The 13,789-nt window shown below is 39.0% G+C and overlaps 2 protein-coding genes across 4 annotated transcripts in view; one reads left to right on the top strand and one right to left on the bottom strand.

Annotated features, from left to right (window-relative positions):
• LOC135217961 (facilitated trehalose transporter Tret1-like) overlaps nt 1-10,193 on the top strand; it is a 36,249-nt gene extending 26,056 nt beyond the window's left edge. The window contains exons 2-4 of the mRNA XM_064254068.1: nt 5,077-5,212; nt 7,418-7,617; nt 8,562-10,193. Coding sequence (XP_064110138.1) covers nt 5,077-5,212; nt 7,418-7,617; nt 8,562-9,677 — 1,452 coding nt within the window. The 3' untranslated portion in view covers nt 9,678-10,193. The remainder of the gene's footprint in view (nt 1-5,076; nt 5,213-7,417; nt 7,618-8,561) is intronic.
• The window catches only part of LOC135217962 (facilitated trehalose transporter Tret1-2 homolog), a 72,253-nt gene extending 58,496 nt beyond the window's left edge, over nt 1-13,757 (bottom strand). Inside the window, exon 1 of one of the 3 annotated variants that reach the window (XM_064254072.1) lies at nt 13,621-13,757. The gene's annotated coding sequence lies outside the window, so the exon portion shown is untranslated. Of the gene's footprint in view, nt 1-1,892; nt 2,014-11,046; nt 11,205-13,620 lie in introns of those variants that run through there. The other 2 variants (XM_064254070.1, XM_064254071.1) reach the window with 2 other exon arrangements.
• Between the last annotated feature and the right edge of the window lie 32 nt (nt 13,758-13,789).

Here is a 13,789-nt window from a genome sequence, read left to right as displayed (position 1 = left end):
TAGGGTCATTCAGCACTATGACGAGAATGAATGAAAATGGAACTGATATAAATAATGATTTTACGCTAGCATTCTAGAGGTCAGTATTAAAAAAGGTAAATCGAAGAGGTTTAGCTTCTAATGAAATTAAAACTGCCATAAACAAGATGAAGGCAATTTATATAAAATCATAAGATATTTTCATAAAAACCACAAGCATTTAAAAACTATTAAAACATTCATATCCGTATGTTTTTCATTTCCTGCAATACTCTGAGTCCCACGCATATATAATGGCCAAATAAGTCATTCGGCATTTCCAAGGATTCTTACATAGTGTGGCATTAGAGCTTATTATCCGAACCTAACATTTATGCATTTACTTCTCTTAGTAGGATTTGTCTCCTGACCATTCTGTCTGTGAAGTAGTTGTTGCTACTATATTTTTCCAGTATGAATGACAGTAGAGTATTGTACATTTTTTCTGCTTCACTGTATCCACGTGGACTTGACGTGTTTTCTTAATTGCCACGTAAGGACTCTATCTGGTTGCACTAAATGAACACTTCGGTGCTACTTTGGCTTGCTATCCACGCGTCACCTACTCCCAGGTACCAGAACTAAACACCGCATGGTAAATGTAAAGTAGGCGGCTGCACAAAGATATCGTTTAGTAATATAATTTGGTCGACCACACAATATACTAGAAATGGGTGTATATAATACTTTGATTCCCGAGGGGCTAGTACTATCACGGCGTACCAACGAGCCTTGGTCATAATAGTACGCCAAATAGTACTATCAGCACCTCGCAGTGGGTGGCGCGTAGATAACAAGCCTAAGTACTGTCAACACTTCTTATTTCATTCTCTTTCTCATTTCATAGCAAATGGTGCATTATCATAGGAAACCAATTTAACTTCTCCAAACTAAACAATGCACACGTAGTGCTGTGTATTGTAAACTACGATGCCTTCCAGAGGCCACGAAAAAATCGTTTTTCGTAAACAACTGTTAATCTAATATATGGATTTCCATGCTACTAAAGCACTGAATATTTCTAACATTGTCCAAATTTATGTTAGTACACTAAATTGACAGATGTGCTTAATTAAGCCGTAGTCTCCTAGAAAATGAGCCAAATTATTGCCTTTCCTTAGACCGTTTCGAACAAGTGGTGCTTTATGACGTATTTGAGACGCAGAGCCATCCCCCCAAACCCTCCCTAGTACTGTGGTGGGATCACAACTTAAAAAACAAAAAAACAAAAGCCAAAATCCCGCCCACCCCCCCCCCCCCCCACCACATAAACTTAATCAATCCAGCTACCAAACTGACCCTCAGTCACACATTCCTCTTTACACTACTGAATACACGCAGGACAATTGACCTACCTACACATAAAAAAAAAAACACACACACACAAACACATGTACTCACCCAACTCCAGATACTCCAGCCTATGCTGTGCTGTCTGTCGGTCGAGGTCGCGGAGATACCAACAGCAACAAAGACAACAACCAAGAACCACAACCCAACAACAACACAACATCCAAGGACCACAACCGACAATGCGACAACACAACAACAAAAAAGAACACAACCACAACTCAAGACCACCGCATAACCAATCACTAACAACACAAAAAGACAACACCAAGAAATCACAACAGCTCACCAACAACAACCCTCAACAATCACAACAACTTGCATATAACTCACAATCTCAACCTCCTAACACACAAGCACAACAACCTTCAAACACAGCACAAATAACTCAAACAACTCCCTGAAAACACAACACAACTGACCAACAACAGTACTACTAAGACCACTGCCCAAAACATGTCTTTCACAGGTTCTGATCACAGAACTCTAACTCCAACAGCACCAGCAGACAACTCAGAACTCACCTTCTTCCGCTTTCTTCCACACTAAACCAACACCAACTGCCGATCTTTCAGACCCATTTGCTCACTGACACTCGGCTCACACTTATGCACCCTCAGTCACTCACTCATCACATTCTCCTGAAGACAATGTCGCATACTAGAGGACCCACCCAACTGAATCCCCTTGACACCTAGTTTCCCAAATTCCCAGCCTGACTCATCCTCTTTCGCCTACACACACTCACCACATGACCTTCCATTCCACATTCGACACATTTCGCACGCTGTTCTTTACACATCCTAGCATTATGCCCGTTCTTCCCATAGTTGCCGCAAACCACGCTCATATGGGTACCCCGACATCCACTAGCTATGTGCCCTACATGTTCACACCTGTAACACTTAATATCCCTACTTTCTTACACTCGCCACTATATGCCCCATTTGCCCACACCCGAAGCACACTCCTAACGCCCACCAACATTCATTCTTCCTGTGAACTGGCTTACCACATATGTAACACCACTGCTTTCTCTCACAACTAACTGACCCTACTCATCCAACACTCGCACTCCTATCTCTTTTAGGGCTAACTACACTCACGTTACTTGGTTTAACGCTCCTATTAATCACTCGCTCTGCCATTCACCTCGGCCCTTTTAAAACTGCCTCCCTGTAGCTTTTAAACTCTGGTATAACCTCAGCTACTTCAGTCCTAACACTAACGTTTCTACTCTCTTTCATACACCTATCTAGCTCGTAATCTTCTACTATTTCTAAAATGTTGTTCCACGTCAACCTTTCATTCGTCCATCGCATTTTCTCCTTACATTTCAGATTTATAAACTCGTATACGCTCTCTGGTACAGTCGCCAACAACTTTTGCACTAACTCCTTACGCTCATTTATCCCTTCGTCCCAAAACTTTTCCTGGCTACTGTTTCTAACTACAGACATACATTGACGACTCACCAATATTCATGCTTGCCTCGTCAAAATCATGCTTTCTCCTATATCTAACGCTACCCTTTATCCTCTTTGCCTGTTCCAGAATCCTGGCTTTCACACTCTCATATGGCACATTCCCTACACTCATCATTACCCCATACATACTCAACAAAAATCCTGTCAAAAAGCTACCTAACTCTCTTGCCCAAACTCTCTTGTTATCCCCATACTTAGCCTCACAATACTTCTCATATTCTTTTAAAAAAGTCCCCTATGTCCCTACTACCATATTCCTCGTATTGTGCACATCGGAGTACCTCTCTCATACACAGCCTTTCGTACTTCCTGCTCACTCTCACTTTCACTATTTCCATTCTGACCCTTCTTTCCCTCTTCCGAATACAGCAAATCCACTTCCATACTCACGTCCATACTCTTGACTACGCTCTTCTTAGCCCTCTTCTTTCTACCCACCTGTTTCCCCTCACCACTATCTAAAACACTCTCAGCCCTTTCCCCAATGTATTCAGTCCTAGTCTCATCCTGTCCATCACCCTTACTAGCCTTCTTTCCCTTAGTCTTCTTCTTTTCCTCAGCCCCCTTCTTATTCTTGTCCTCAGGTTTATCCTTATCCTGTGTCTTCCCCTTCTTTCTCTTACTTATCACAACCATATTACCTTCATCACTCGTACTCTCATCCACCTGTTCTTTCACTTTCTTAATCACGACTGGCCCATCACAAGACCCAGTAGGCCTACCTCCTACAGCTCCCTCTCCCATGAATCCCTTCATCACCTCCTGCACTGATTTTATCGTTACTCCGAATTTTTCGTTCATTTTCTCAACTATTCTCTCTTCCGCTCCTTTCACCTCTTCTTTCATTTCCACTCCTTAGCATTCCTCTCATTTCCTCTAACTCGCTTTTCAGCTCCTCACACACTACCCTCAGCCTCTCATTCTCCACTTTCAATCTTTCCTTAGCTTCCCTCGCCAAATGCAACTCCTCCTTTGGCCTCTCCATCTCCTTCAACTTTCTCTACCAATCACACAACTCACTACCCCAATCGTCCTGCAGCTGCCCCACCAGCAGTCCCTGTTCAGGCGCCAAAAAATGATGTGGCAGGATCACAAGCTGTGCTGTCTGCCGGTCGAGGTTGCGGAGATACCAACAACAACAAAGTCAACAACCAAGAACCACAACCCAACAACACAACGACAACACAACAACCAAGGACTACAACCCACAACAACAAAAAAGGAACACAACCACAACTCCAGACCACTGCACAACCAATCACTAACAACACAAAAAAAATCAACAACACAAAAAGACAACACACACACCCACTAACAACACCAAGAAATCACAACAGCTCACCAACAACAACCCTCAACAACCACAACAACTCGCATATAAATCACAAGCTCAACCTCCCAACGCACAAGCACAACAACCCTCAAACACACAGCACAAATAACTAAAACAACTCCCTGAAAACAACACAACTGACTAACAACAGTACTGCTAAGACCGCTGCCCAAAACGTCTGTCTTTCACAGGCTCTGATCACAGACTGACTAAAGACTACCTCCAAAACAAAGAACTCTAACTCCAACAGCACCAGCAGACAACCCAGAACTCACCAACAGTCAGTTCAGTTGTTAACTATCCATCCAGCAATTACCCCCCCTCTCTCTCTCTCTCTCACACACACACAGACATTGTCAAATGGAACTCCATAACTCCCCCATAGCACTATCGGTAACCCTTGTACTCACCTGTCCTACCCTTCTTCCCTCCTTCCTGCTCTCCTTCCTCCATTATCATGGTCATTTCCTTTTTGTAACATGCATTGGAAGATACGCTATACCGACGTTACTTATACACATCACCACTGGATGGTTGGGTAGCTAAGCGCAGCTTTAACCTCATTTCCTTAAGTAAAAAAGTTAATGAAACCCTTACGGCAATGCACAGTATTTACAATAATTAGGATGAAATTTGAAACACTCAGTGCTTTAGTAGTATGGAAATCCATAATTCGGTTTAAAAGTTTTTTTACGAAAAACTGTCATGTCCTCTGGAATACATATTAGATAGTGGCTGATTACTGAACGACCTATTTGATGCATTTTTAAATAATCATGTACTACTTGTCCAAAAATGAGCATACTCTCTGTGAAAATTCTCATGATTTTATGGCTGATGTCCCCAAAATCCTTCGTGTCTTAACATTTGATGTACATTTCTTTGAAGATAATGACGTCGTCATCAATTGGTCTGGTAATGTCTGGACAGATGTCTGTTTGGGTGTACGCAGCTGCTGCCCTTCCACAGATGGAACATTCGAACTCCACAATCAACTTTACACCTGATGAAGCCAGTTGGTTTGGTGAGTATCTGGTTGGTTTATCAGCGTGGTTATTGTTGTTATGACTCAGTGATGGTTATCAGTTTCTAATCGCTATTATGACTCAGTGATGGTTATCAGTGTGGTTATTGTTGTCATGACTCAGTGATGGTTATCAGTTTGTTATCGCTATTATGACTCAGTGATGGTTATCAGCGTGGTTATTGTTGTAATGACTCAGTGATGGTTATCAGTTTGTTATTGCTATTATGACTCAGTGATGGTTATCAGCGTGGCTATTGTTGTCATGACTCAGTGATGGTTATCAGTGTGGTTATTGTTGTTATGACTCAGTGATGGTTATCAGTGTGGCTATTGTTGTCATGACTTCATGTGATGGTTATCACAGCCATCATAATTTCCTGCTCTCCATAAATCATTAATTTATCCTTGCCTCTCATTAGAAAATAGTATATTTCGCATCATTCCTCACGAAGTGATTTACACATCACGGAAGAGTAACAAAGAGTTTAATATTTTGGTCTCGACTCCAATTCTGGTTCTTTGGGAGTTTTAGGTATTGGGTACATTTCACATACACCTCTTGTTCATATATATATATTATCTATATATATAATATATAATATATATATAATATATATCTGTGGTGTGTGTGTGTGTGTGCGTGTGTGTGTATGTATATATATATATATATATATATATATATATATATATATATATATATATATATATACACTTAGCAATTCTTTTCTTTGTTTTGGCCAAAACCATCTATAGAAATGTGCACAATTCTGACTTTTTCTCGCTCAACACAGAAAAGGCACTTTTTTCCTAACCTCCCTCTAGCGCATCATTCTGTTATTCAGTGTATCTGGCCTAGTATATTTTCCTGTCATTTAAATAGTTGAAAACTCAACATATTCATTCTTTGAAGATGGATTAGACTTGCGGTCGTGATGGCATCCCTTTTTTATGTCTAGAGGCCTCTGACGATGACTATTTTGTCTTTTCTGTTTCACCCTGATTACAAACAGTTAAGTTATCCTTCTTCATGGAAGCCCTCATTAGTAAAGGCCGTTTCTTGCAAGGGCCATCGCTGTCCCCCTTCCTACTGTCATCCACTTGTTCTTACGTGTACTATAGGTAAATCTTTTGAAACCACTCTTGGGTTATTTCGATAACCAGTCAGAATCTCACTTCCTTTTCTCTGGTCACCTGTATGTTTTCAGTGATGTAAAATCAACTGATAACCTAATTTACCTCATTAACATTTGGTCATGTTGTTTGGGAGCTTTGGAAAAGCTTACAGTTTCAACACTCATGGAACATGTGTCAGTCTGGTATGATATCCTTTCAGTAAAATGCCATATTTGTGACATCATTCCTTTTCACAAATTCAGTGCAAAATTCTTTTCAGATCAGTCTCTCCCTCTCTCTCTCGTTCTCTTTTTTTTTATCAAAGGCTAACTGCTTCCTTATCTCTAGTAACTTTCCTTTAGAAGTGTTCTTACCACTATGGTAACCTCGTTTTTCAGTTTTTCACGTATGATCTCAGATTCCCTTTATCCAGTTCATTCAAGTGTTCCTGTTTCTATTTTCTCAGTTTTACTCCCTGCCTTCAAAGCCATCTTTGGAAACTCATTCTCATTCTTGTTTAATCTTTTATGGCACAGTTTATTCAAATCTAAGTATTAACGTAACAGATAAGGAATCTTAAGTTAGATAACAGCTGTTACTAGTTACCACAATTACTTAGAATATACAGTATATACATTGAATATGAATTTTGTTCACACCAAAAATATGATTACTTATACCTAAAATTAAGTTTTAGGAATAAGATGTATTGGGTTTGCATATAAGCAGTTTAATGAGGATGACAATGTTGTTGTGTTCTAGAAATTTGAATTCCTCACGTGTGATATTTCCACTTCTTGAAAGAATCAGCAGTCTGCTCTTTTCTCACCAATTTGGTCCATAAGAGCAGTCCTCTTGCCCATAGGATATTCATATAAATATTGTTTACAAGCTTTCTCTTCTGTGGCTTGTGTTTTGATAATCCATTCATATCATGAATACCAAAGTAAATTATTTATACTTCTGTATATTTCTTTAATTATTGATGATTAATGAGATAATTATCATAAATAATACTGAATCAAATTAATAATTACTGTTTTTGAATGTTCAAATCGCGCACAAACTAGGATTTTTCCTTTTCCACAGCCACCGTACCATTAATGATGACCATCCCTGGCTCAGCTGTGGGAGCAACTATTTGCGAAATGGTTGGCCCCCGGAGGCTGTATTTGATCTTGTTGCCAGTGTTTTGGTTTTCCTACACCGTGATGACCGTAGCCTCTTGGAAAGTCATCCAGGATGCTGGAGCTGCTAAAATGGTTCTCCTAATGTCAAGGGTAATTCAGGTAGGTGGCCTGAAAAGAATTTGAGAGCTGTTTGAGAGTTATGGTGACTGGATGTGTTTTATTGGTCGTTTGCGATCTGCAGCAGAAATATTCTTCTGGCGCCTGTTCTGAGCTGCATACTTCAAAAGTAAAACTAATTGTGGTATCATTGCGTATTTTCATCTTTGATACTGAGGATCTGCGGCAAAAAGTTTAGGTGGCTTACATTTCCTGAAACTGTTTCCTTGTTAAAGTAATTGCCGATGAAGGGCTTGCAGTCTAAATATTTAATTTTTTTTTTTTGACGCTTGATCTATTTGAGTACCGACAGAATTCCTAATTAGAGCAAGAGGCTGTCGTAGTTTACAATAACAATGGTAGGTAGTGAGAGAAGTAAAGCACTCAGTGAATTAAAAGTATATATACTTCAATAACTATGTAGGCTAAGTAGGTAACCTTAGACTAGTTCATGATGTTTGTGATGAGTAGGGGTCTACATGATTACAGCAAAGCTTCTGCTAATTTTTGTCATTAAGATATTTGCAGATAAAGTATTTTGAGTGGCAATGACAATAGAATTTTGCACTCCCCGCCCTCCACATACATCAAAAACACTGTGCTAGAGACACTTGAAGTATATCAGTTACCAAATGCGTGACAAATTTAACAACAGACTTATGAAATGTGCAAGAACATGTGTTTGACCATTTTCTTGAAGTAGCTGTTACTGTGGGAATGACTTTACATGATTATAGTTCATCTTCCAGTTATTAATTAAAATGATTAATGAGAAAATTCTTATTTCTACAAAAGCAGTGTGAAGTATTCCAAAATTCATCATACATTCTCAACTGGAATATTGTTAAATGGGAAACATGAAAAATCATTAGCAGCAATATTGAGAAGTATTTTTCTTTCGTTAAGTTCTCTTTAATCACTAATATAGTATAACTATTCTTTTTCAGGGTTCTGTTGTATCACTTCTGTTCCCTGCTACTTCTATCTATGTGTATGAAGTGAATCGCCATCGATGGAGAGGAACAATGACCAGTATACTCGAGATTTGGGGTACATGGGGATTTTTGTTATGTTACATCACTGGCTGCTTTATGTCGTGGTCGACGATAGCATGGTTTGTGCCACTAATTACTATAGTTCCTGGATCTATCGGTGTAATGCTCTCGCCAGAATCTCCCCTTTGGCTCGCAAGAAAAGGAAAAGAAGAGGAGGCTCGAAAAATTCTCTACAGATACAGATGTAATCTCCAAGAGGTGGCAGAAGATCTCAAGGCTACATGTAAGAATCAAGGCCAGAAGACCCAGAGTTTATCAGAGCTTTTGAGAGTGATGACAAAGAAACCTAATATATTAGCAATGATTGCCTCGTCAATCAACACAATCATGAAGGAGTTGGTAGGGTTTGCAGTTATCAATATCTACATAGTACATATTTTCGATTCTGCAGGAGTTGGTCTTGATCCTCGCTACAGTTCAGTGATCGTTGGCGTTGTGCGCCTGGCTGCCAATACCATTGCTTCCCTTCTGTTGCACCATTTCAGAAGGAAAGTTCTTCTCATCTGCGGAAACACCCTTGCAGGAACTGCTGCCTTCTTCATTGGCTTATTCTTTTACTTAAAAAGTTCAAATTATGACGTAACATGGTTAGAATGGTTACCTGTAACTGGTCTAGCAATACATATGCTAGGTTGTGCAGCTGCCATAGGACCTACTACATGGCTGATGGCTGTTGAAGTTTTGCCAGGCCCTGTACGTTCTGTGGGTTTTGGAATAGCCACTACAAACTTCGCTATAGCGGCTTTTGTTATGTCCAAGACATTTGTGAGCGTTTTGTCTTACATAGGCATGTATGGGGTTTTCTGGTTCTTCACAGCAGGTGCGATTGCATTCAACATACTCACCATAATATTTCTGCCTGAGACATTTGGAAAGTCTCTTCAAGACATTGAGGATTACTGGAACAAGTCTTCCAAAGTAATGGAGAAAATACCAGTTTCAGATAATGCAGATACAGGTGACCTAGACACAGCATCATTCTTATCCCATTCTAACAAGGTAGTATAAACTTTCCAAAACATACCTATCCATATTTTTCTTATAAAAATCATCAAATTGTTACACAAACATTTTAATCATCCTATAGACGGCACAATCTGCAACCTCAAAATATTAATTTCCTATAGACTTTGGAAAATATGCAACGCAAAAAAAATTAAGAAATAAAAAAGAAAAAAGAAGGTGAAGTCGGCTATATCAGTCATCCGTTTTATCCTCAGCTAATTGGTTCTTTGTAAACTGGAAGTATTCAAGTAAGAACTGTTGCGTTGCACAATTCTAAGTCTATACAGTTCAAGCAATAGAAGACCAACCCAAGTCAAGTGGACGCAGATTGTTTCAGTTATTCATCGAAAATCTCACCAAAAGTCTTCAGTGCCAAAAGACATCTGTAAGTTATTTTCTAAGGCATCATCCCATCTTTTGTGACCTCATGGAGAACCTAGCAGTATGCTGTACATTTGTCAAACTCTCTGGTTCATTTAATTTATTCTGGGCATAACAAATAAACAGAAACCCCTTCAAGCTCTTTTATTTGTAACCTACTGTTTTAAAGGAAGAGTTGGTTTATTTTAACGAATACCTTAACACAATATTTTTTTCCGCATATAAGGTGTAAATTAGAAAAATTCCTAAGCTGAATGATTTGGTAGGTTACATGGGTTTCATAACAACTGATAAAAACGATTTTTAACTGTTATCATGGTACTGAACTACTCGTTCCCTCAGTGAAAATGTATTTATGTGACTTACTAGCACTCTTAAAATGGTCTTCCCTGGAGGGACGAGAGTTATAACAAACAAAAATCTATGGCCTGAGGATGCTATTACTGAAAGGAGGAATTTACATAAAACTCTGGCCTTTAGTTTAAATTAACTAAATTTACATTGAAATTATGTGTAGGTCTAAAAATTAATGGTAAGTGGTTGATTGCAGGTCCACCGGAGACACGTGGCTGGGAAATGACCCAGACCCAGAGATATGATTTGCACAAAGCGGGTAATTTAAATACAAGCGTCATTTCCAAGGGTTCCATATTTTTCTCTCACAACCAGGCTCGATATTTGTCTACAAAGAGATTGCATTCTTGCATCAGTACTAAGGCGATGGACGCGTGGGAAGACGTTACACATTATGTGCTCTTAGCATTTCATATTAAAGCTCACTCAAAGGGGGCATAGAATGTTGCTTGATTAACTGGGGGATGTTTAACATCAAAACTAGCATCACAAGGGAATTAATCACAGCCTTGAACCAAAATTGGGGAGTGAGAGGCCGAGCCAAGATGGGGAGGGAGTCGACTTGAAAGAATGAAACGAAATACAGAAAAGAGGAAAAACGATTCACTGACTGCACTAGAAATTACTTTCACAATACCTGGAAATCTGTGGTCTTTTTGTCTTCTCATCTGCTGGTTGATCTGTGCACTATGGATTGGTAAAAGAAGACGTGTGGGATCCCCAGAGGAAGCAGGAGAGCAAAAAAAGGGGGTAGTAGTGTTCTGCAGGTGAGAGGTGTCTGAGTTCTAGGACATGTTTGGGATTTCTGAGAGCAAGCTGCTGTAGCTTTGTCCTTTTAAAATCTCGGCCTAGAGGGGCTCCACCCTCATTCAGGACACCTGTGGAGATTAATTTCAAGGCAGCCAATAGGAATAAAGATGGTTTAGAGAGAATGGAGGCTTTCTGTTCAGATGGGTAACTCGAAAATATGAACTGCCTTTAGAAAAGGGTAATACTTTTACTTGGTTCTGGCTTAAAATCCTGAAAATTATCAAAAAGGGGAAAATGAAAACTATAACAAGCTGTTCCTGCAGATTTTCCGTTCAAAACAGAATTCAAAGTTTCTGACTTAGGCAAAATTTTGACAAGTTCACAGACGTGAGCTGTTCCTTGCAGCAAAACTAAGTAAAATCGCCAGTGGAGTAGAGATAAACTCACTGATTCTTTAGCTTGTGGTCAGTTGCTTACCCCTTGTCTAGTTTACTAATGGATCCTCCCTCAATTAAAGAAGAAAGATGTAGAATTATATTTGTTATGAGCTTGTTGGTGCGCTGCTCTCTCCCTTACCTCCCGATTCCCTACTTACCCCGCACCACCCAGGACGGACAAATCGGTTTGCAGGGGGTGGGTGGCTGTGACAAGTCTCCCCTACTGTCGCTCGTGGGAGGATAAGCAAGATCCACTCGGATTTTATTATTACAGAAGGTACATGTTTGTTTATCTGTGCATAGGCTTGACGCTGCATTTCTTAGAGCTGTAAGGTTTACTTTCAATCCTTCGAATCGTAGCTTTCTCGGTATATCCTGCCCTTTCAAATCAGACATCAACGCGAAAATAGTATTCCTTCATACATAGTACAACCATAGTCCAAAAGTAAATAAGCTTTCTGCCTCGTCACTCAAATTTAGATGCTTTGTTCTAATCCTCACTCCCTGATTCAACGCCAATTCCAAATCAAAACTACCCTCCTCTCATCTCTATTAGATTCGGATTCGGAAGTGCTACACTTTTCTTTCACTCAAAAACCATCTCCTTTACGTAAAGATGCAGGTCTTTGATTACTTCCGGTCTCAACAGAAGCACTGTGGCTTTTAGAAAACTCACCTTGCTGATGAGGCCAGTGAGTTAATCACTAGAATACTTTCATATATGTATGTATGCACACACACACACACACATATATATATATATATATATATATATATATATATATATATATATATATATATATATATATATATATATATATATATATATATATTAAACTTCGATCACGGTATTATGCAATATAAAAAAAATACAAAATATGAAGAGAGGATATGACCAGGAGAAAAGCTAAACAACATAACGCAAGGTCTTTGGTCTCTAAGACAGCATTTAAAACCCATTTCCTAGTAGTCATATACTCAGTTAACAACCACATACATACATACATACATACATACATACTACATACATACATCATGAGATATATATATAATTACGATATATGAATATACGTGATCACGACGTATATAAAACGTGATGCTATGTATAAATAAGTTTTTTGCCCGAGGAAAAAAATGAAAAAACGAGTTGGCCGAGTAACTTTCGGTCCTATTCGGACCCTTTACTGAGGCCAAGGTGCCGAATAGGACCGAAAGTACTCGGCCAACTCGTTTGTTTCATTTTTTCCTTCGTTGGCAAAAAAACCTTTATTATATAATATATATATATATAATATAATACTTATATAATCTATATATATATATATAGATGAATGTATGTATGTATGTATGTATAATACATATTGTTTCTATTGTCTGAATAACATTTGATTTGGTTATAAGCGGCATATATAATAAATTTATTTGAAACCGAGCGATATTCAATCTTGATGCTCATAACCACTAAAATATTGGTTTGTTGAATCCAACAAACCAAAATTCGAATGTGGCGCCACTACACATAGCAGTAATCCAACTCTTACAAACAAAATCACGTTGTAAGGAAATAACTGCATCTTTCTAGATTCTGCAACGAAAGACGGCCTTTTGTTTCTAAGTCATGGTCTTAAGGAAGGAATTTCTGTGCGGAAATTAGGGCAAGGATACGAGCAAGCAGCTGATAGAACGTGCAACTTCGCCTATGACTGTCATTGTTTCTTTCCACCGCAAGGCGCAAGATTAGCGGCGCGCGCGGTTCCATTACCTTCTCTCTTTATTGCGTCACGTCTCAGCAACTGTTGCCTTCGGGTTAATAATGGTTCTCGTTCTAATTGTTATTTACGGACTAGTCTAAGGATTTTATGTATGTATGTATACACATACACACACACACACACACACACACGTTCCCGCGATTTGACTCTGTGTTATGGGTGCAAATACATGCCCAACACCGAAATGTCAAAACAAATTTGTAAGATATAATTATTAGTACTAGAGCGATAAAATTTTTACGGATCACTCACCTATTAAGGCCTAATACTTGGAGTGCCTTCCATGAATCTTCTTGCACAATTTGATACGCTTTGACATTCTATCATATTTTGCGAATCAACTGTTCATCAATGAGTTGGTACTTTTCACTTGCCACACTTTAGACTGAAAAACCAGTAGGTAAGTACTCATGAAAGATTG

Source organism: Macrobrachium nipponense, chromosome 9 (genome assembly GCF_015104395.2).
Source record: "Macrobrachium nipponense isolate FS-2020 chromosome 9, ASM1510439v2, whole genome shotgun sequence".
In the NCBI taxonomy this organism is placed as follows: Eukaryota; Metazoa; Arthropoda; class Malacostraca; order Decapoda; family Palaemonidae; genus Macrobrachium; species Macrobrachium nipponense.
This window is presented reverse-complemented; position numbering and strand designations above follow the sequence as displayed.